Source organism: Apaloderma vittatum, unplaced genomic scaffold (genome assembly GCF_000703405.1).
Source record: "Apaloderma vittatum isolate BGI_N311 unplaced genomic scaffold, ASM70340v1 scaffold6799, whole genome shotgun sequence".
Classification (NCBI taxonomy): Eukaryota; Metazoa; Chordata; class Aves; order Trogoniformes; family Trogonidae; genus Apaloderma; species Apaloderma vittatum.
This window is the reverse complement of record NW_009734570.1, coordinates 82,632-89,695: the sequence shown is the minus strand read 5'-3', so window position 1 is coordinate 89,695 and position 7,064 is coordinate 82,632. Positions and strand designations below refer to the sequence as shown.

At 38.4% G+C, this 7,064-nt stretch overlaps 1 protein-coding gene across 1 annotated transcript in view; it reads left to right on the top strand.

Moving 5' to 3' along the window:
* The window catches only part of MTA3 (metastasis associated 1 family, member 3), a 124,553-nt gene that overhangs the window by 74,623 nt on the left and 42,866 nt on the right, over nt 1-7,064 (top strand). Inside the window, exon 13 of the mRNA XM_009876328.1 lies at nt 6,945-7,031. Coding sequence (XP_009874630.1) covers nt 6,945-7,031 — 87 coding nt within the window. The remainder of the gene's footprint in view (nt 1-6,944; nt 7,032-7,064) is intronic.

Below are 7,064 nucleotides of genomic sequence, written 5' to 3'. Positions count from 1 at the left end.
GAAATTATTGTTCTTGTATCAGACTGGCAGTGCTGTGAGTGCTGCTTCATTGTTCCTTTGAATGAAAAAGTGCCACATCAGATTAACCTCAAGAGCAGAGTGATTTTTTTTTTTCCTTGTAGTCTGTCCTTCATTATTCTTATTGCTTAAAGTAAAATTTGGACCTTGCAATTTTGTCTTTTCGAATGCCAATGCTTCCTGTTTAGACCTAACGTAGATTGAACAAAAAAAAAATCGTCACAGTTGTCAGTGCTTTTTGAACATAACATTCAAATTATTTTATAATAGTGGAAACCAGATTATACCTCAATTTCACTCATACTTCTCTGTGTACATGGGCACATGTATGCAGACACACACACACACACACACACGTTCTATTTCTGGCAGTATCTCTCTGTGGAGTCATACAATGATCTTGCCTGCATTGTTGTCATCATATTCTTCATCTAGTAAAGGCTAGTAAGTAAGTAAATTAAAATATTGTCCTCTAGTTTTGTTCCTGTACTTATATCTGGTGACCTGTGTTCGGTGCACTGTGTAGATTTTAATGTTGTAACTGAATAGGCTTTCTCTTCCTGAGACTGCCTTGAATCCTTTTTCTAAGGATGGTTTGATGCGAGCAATTTTAGAATTTTTTAGATTTTAAATGAGATTGGATTAATAGAAATCATTTCATATGTTGGATACTACTGAATAACTGCAATACTGAATGAATTTCTATGTTGGCGTTACAGAAATTACAATCATAACACTAATAACCTGGCCAGAGTAGCAGGTCACCCACGATGTGATACGGTGTGAGTGGTTAGGACATCCAAGAACTGATTTGGAATTTATTTCCCGTGTAGCTGTGTTGAAACTTGAATCTCGTGGCAAAGCTTAGATGCTTTGTCAGAGTCGCCTGACTCCTTGTGTGTGCCAAAATGGTGCTTGAGAATCGAACTGCATTTCCCAACTACGTTGCAGTAGGCACTGTACCAACACTCGGAAACCATAAAATCTAAAGGCAGGAGGATGGCAGGGCACTTACCCTGCAGCATACCAGGTTTTACGCCTTCTTAGTCATATGCGATTTGTTGAAGTGCCAGGTTGTAAATGAAACTAATTCTCAGTTCTGAGAGAGTCTGAAAAAGCCAGTCAGAGCTTGCTCATAGAATAAATTGATTTTTGCAGTCCACCTGAACTCCTCTGTAAATACTGCTTTTGTTTTGGAGGGGCATGGAAGCCTCTGAGAATGCTAATCTTGGGCCCAACCATCTTTTAAGTGAACCCAGATTTCAGATGGAGTTGGGAGGTTTTTCCTGGGTTTTGTTTTTTTGGGGTTTTTGTTTTGGTTGTTATTGTAATTCCACCCACATCGTCTCCCTTGGCCCATTACACTTACTGGCAGAAAACAAGGTCCTATTCTGTGTCTCTGTTCCTTCGGTTAGTGCAGAGAATTAGATTTGTCTCATTAGCGGTGAACCGTACAGCATGACCCCAGCTCAGATGCCAGCAGGAGGTAGTAGAGACGATGCATTTACATCCCAGTTCGGTCTGGAGATGGTCACCAGGAGACTGAGAAGACACAGCACCTCCTGCTAGGAGCACAACCCTTTGTGGCTGTCTCGGGCTTTGTTCTGCCTGAAGATAATAGACTCACTGTAGTTGTTGACAATAAACTTGTCTGACGGATTTTGGGGAATAATTAGAACTGGCGAACTGTTCCGTAAGGCGAAATTCCCATGCTCTAAATTAGGCAAAATACCTTCTTTTTAGTTTGAATATATTGCGTGTTTTTTAGAAAGGTAAGCAAAGCTATCCTGTCTGTAGGAGGCCTCTTAATTAGCAGATACCGAAGTGGGCATTCTTCTCTAGACAGTCACTGACAATTTGGGTCTATTTCCAGCTTACAAGCACGATGATCTATGTGTGGCAGTGAGCCGTGCTTCTGGGAACCTCACTGCTTCAGCACAGGAAGATTTTGGAGGTTTTATTTTTTTTTATTTTCCTGCTCGGATACAGTTTTATCAATATAACTACATGTATTAATAATAGTAATTTTAAATTTGGATAACAACACTCCGTCTGTGTAGACGTGATTGTCAAAATGTTTTCAGTGGATGGTAATATCTGTATAATACGCTTACAGTTATCTGGAAATGGGTAGACTGTTCATGATCAAAACATAGCTTCAAATCTGCAGATTTAATAACAAGTTTGGTACACAGTGCTTGCTTGTTACGGTCTGGTTCGATAAAACAAGTCAAGTGAAAATTAAGTAGAATATGCAAAATGTTACTCATTTGTCTTTGTAAGCATACAGCCTGTTTCACTGACATAAAACTGCACATTTATCTGAGGAGTAACTTTGTTTGTGAACCAATACCCACAAGTGTTTTACATCCTGTATTTTGATTCCTATGGAAGATCTTTTGGCTGCATCTAGGGTGAAAATGTTTTCTCTGCTGTTGTCTTTGACTACAATTTGCACCAGATTTTATAAGCCAGTAACACAGTTCAAAAGAACACACTATTTTTTTTTCCCCAGAGTTTTTAAGAAGAATACAGGGAATACATGGAACACAGTACGTTCATTAGATAATCTGAATTGTGATAACAGGTATGATGGAATGTCAAAGCCAATGAAAGTATTTAAGAGAGCTTAAGAAACATACAAATCTGAAAAGGAAATCATTAAAAAAACCCTTTCAACTCTAAAAAAACAAGTCTCATTCGCTATTGTCTCCTCCATGGCATTCCTGATTTTATTGACCTCTGATACCCACAACAGTCATCACTTTTCTGGGTTATGAGTTTGGTCTTGGTCTATGTTCAAAACCTCATAAATAATCAATTTCACACTGTTGTTCGTAATGTTACTCCCTGGAGTTTTTCTAATTGTCCTGTATTCTCTTTAGGGTTATGGTGCTCCAAATTACATGCACTTCAGGATACAGGTTTCCAGTCATTTTAGAGAGTCACATGAGTATATTTTTCCTGTCATCATAATTTCTAACACTGTAGTTTTTCTTTTTAAGTGACCACTCTTTAGAATTGTCTAAATATTTTTAGAAAGTTACTGACACTGACTGCATGAATTCTCTTCTGTGTGGGGGTGTTAGTGTAGAACACATTGTTATATCTATGCCGTGGTCATTTTACCCCTTGAAAATTAATGTGCATTTATTGCTTGATGCTCCTGATATCGTTTGCAATCAGTTTTAGGTTTGCTTAGACTTGGTAATGTCTTATCAGGAAAATTTAGTTCTCTTATCACCTTTTTTCCTGCACTTTTCGATGTTGAACAGCAGATCCTTTTGAGGATTGCAAAGAAAATTAATTTTAATTGGGTGCTAATCCCTGAAAAAAAAATCTTTTAACCTGTAACAGCTGCACAGCAATGGTCTTTGGTGACACAGTTTGTTAAAAGCTAATTGACGTGCCGAGTTGGATGCCAGATCAGCTGCATGTGTATGTGTCATGATTCTCAGAATCACAGCCAGATCCTGCCAAAGCAGGATCACCTAGAGCAGATCACACAGGAACATATCCAAGCAGGTTTTGAAAGTCTCCAGAGAAGAAGACTCCGCAACCTCTCTGGACAGCCTGTTCCAATGCTCTGTCATCCTCCCAACAGACCCTGTGACACTTGCAATCACTGATTTACAGGACTTCTAGGTAGGAAGGGACCTCTGGAGGTCTCAGATCCCACCCCCTGCATAAAGTTCATGTATGCGTGGGCCTTCTGTCCACATGAGATTTGTGTATCTCCAAGGATGGAGACTCCACAGCTTCTCTGGACACCTGTTCAATGTTTGATCAACCTCAAAGTAAATAATCTTTTCCTTACACCTAATGAGAATTTCTCATCTCTCAGCTTGTGTCAGTTGCCACAGACGGCCATGGTACGTTGTCTTGTCCCCCATGTACCAATGAGAAGGGTCTGGCTTGGTTTTCTCTCTGCTCTGCCTCCAGGTGTTTAGAGGTGGCAATTGGGTCTTCCCATGGCCTTCTCATCTCAAGATTGGCCAGACCCAGTTCCCTCAGACTGTCTGTGTATGTCCTGTACTCCAGCCCACAACCAGCTTGGTGACTCTCCACTTGCTGGGCTTGCTCCTGGATGTCCGTATCTCTTTTGTAGTGGAGATCCCAGAACTCAACATAGGGTCTGGTTTCATGGGGAACAAGGGAAGGGGTCACCTCTCTTGTCCAGCTTCGCTGCTGCTGGTACGGCCCCATGTGCACTCATCCCCATTGCAAGGACGGGATGCGCCGCTGAAAAATGTGAACACATTGAATGTGTTTTCCCTTTACAAGATCTTTGTTGGCTCCCGTGGTGTGTCCATATTTACCCGAGTGCCTCTATTAATAGTTCAGCCCTTTTGCCAGCCTGCAGACCTACTTACTGAAGAATGGTGTCACATCTGCCATGGTTTTGCTCTCTTGAACCAAGACCAGTTTAAGCATTAGTTGAACACCAGCACGTACGTGCTCAACAGTTTCTGTTTGGATGAATTTCACAAGGTCCTCGTAAATTGTTTTTACTCATTAACCAGTTGGTTTTAAAATATTTCCTATAGACACTTCAATGTGAAGCAGTTGTGCTTTCCACGTAAAAGGATTTTGAAAGTGAGCTTTTTAAGTTTTTCTGCAATGTACACTGATGCAAAGAATGTATTCAGCTTTTCTGCCATGCCTCTATCTTACTTGCATATTTTCTTCACGCCTTGATCATCTCCCGTTGCTACGGGCACTAGCACACTTTCTGCTTTTGATATGTTTTGAAAAAAAGCACTATGAAATACAATACTTTTAAAATTTATTTTTCCTTATGGCTTTCAGTGACCTTCCTAATATTTTTATTGTTCATATGGAAGACAGTGTTTGATTTTTGGACTTGGTTTTAATTTAGTTTGTGGGAATGTCCTACCTAAATTTTTTTCTGTGGTTTTACGCTTGAGAGTGGTACACAATCTAAAGTTTGTGTCCCTCTGTATGTAGTGCATAAAGATAATAAAGTTTGCTATAATTTATGTGAGCATATTGTGGGTTAAAGTTTGCTGCCGTTAAACAGATTTAACTGTTTTAATAGATAGGTGTGCTTTGGAATGCCCACCCCATACCTTCTGTGAACTTCCTTTGCCTCAGGCATGGAAATTGTGCTCTCTGTCAGTATGTTAAGACGTTGCCATGATTCAATGTCTTTTTTTCTTTTTTTTTTTTTTTACAGTGAAGACATGTAGATGGAAAAATTTATTGCTAATTACTTCTTAGTTACTTTGGGAACAGTAAAGCAATGACTATAAAATACTTACTGTATAGTTTTTGCTTGTTTTACTAGGGAAACAGTGGAAGTGCATCATTCTACTCTGTCACTTAAAATATTTCAAGTGTTGTGGAATATTAAAAAATTCCAGGCACCAGATTTGGTGCAGGTTTTTTTGTAGGTTTTGTTTGTTTGTTTGTTTTACACTGAGAAGAGTGTATTTTGTTATTAAGATAAAAATTAAAGTACATAATTTACTCAGCATTAGGGCTCTGGAACTCTTGGACTGCCCAAATACCAGCTAGCATTTTCAGAATTTCAAGTAGATTCCTTAACAGATTGCTATAAGTTGGGCATTGTCTGCTGCATTGAAAATACTTGTGAGCATATTAAAATACTTATTTCAGTGATTACTGTGGTTCTGTGAAAAACTTGGTTTTTGCACAGGTAGAAAATACAGAGTTTGTAAATTGTTTTTCAAGGTGTCTTATCGTCTTTATGTGACAATGCACTCCATCCCCGGTCCTGGAATGAAGCAAATGAGATCAATTTTTGTTAAATGCAAGGTGGGGAGAAAGTGGAGTTACAATTACTATAATCTGCTTGTAATATCTAACTCTTGTAAATGCAGATTTTCATGTGTGTACGTGTAGGCGCATACACATGGGAAGTAATTTCATGTGAGAGAATTTTTGTTCTACACACGCAACGCATGAATGCTTTTTTTGTATAAAACAGGATACTTGTGTTCTAGGGATATTGGAAGTCCTATATGAGGATAACTTAGGTGCTTTTGGAAGACATATAGCCTCATCATTCTGAGTAGTTTAAAAAAAAAAAAGATACTGTAGTTCCAGTAGTCTTGAAACTGTTTACTGAACCCTAGTGTTTTGTGGATTTTTACTGTAGGATGATTGACTCCCCTGTCTAAGCGTGACCCTCTTCGCAGAAACGTTTGTGTTTTTTTGTCATTTAGGCAGATCCTCTGTTTGTTTGTTCACAGCACCTTTAAAGGTGTGAATTCATAGCTGTAGCATCAACTTTAAGGTAGCTACAAAGTGCTTATTTTTATTTACTCTGCAGGAAGTGACAGTCTTTGAGACCTTTGAGCTCTGTCATACTTGATTACAGCTGACCGCTTTGTCCAGAAAGTTTTGATTTTATTTTTTTTGACCTTCATTTTGCCATGGTAGCCCCTGTGTTCTGTTTTAGTTATTAATAATTATATGAATCACCATACCACACATGTAAAACGTGACAAAAATCAGTAGCCCCAATTTTAGATCTTTTGCACCTCTGTTACTCCATTTAAAGCCAGATGAGCTTGTAGAAAACAATGAAGAATTAAAGGTAAATTATTTTTAATGGCCAAAGCTGCTTTTATTTTAGTATTCATGTTTTCATCTGTGTTTCATTTTCCTAGCTGTCTTCAAAAAGACTTTGTAAGCCAAAAATGCAGCCAAATTTATGTTAGAACCAACCAAAAAAAAATCATAACATCACCTGAGTGAATGAGGACATGACCTGCCTTTAAATATCCATCGTTATTGACATTGATGACAAAAAGAACACGTGCTAAAAGCAAAAAAGAAGTTTGTGGTAAAAATGCAAGTCAGAAACTGGCTGGTATGTCCTAATTATATTTGTAATGGTTAAATATTTAAACTGTGTTTTTATTCTTTAAAATTGCCAGATGCAGATCGACATTGTGAACTTGCTGGAAATCCTCTGAAGATAAAAAGCACCAGAAAACCACTGTCGTGTATCATTGGGTATTTAGGTGCGTATCTATCTCGAGAGAATAATGAACTAA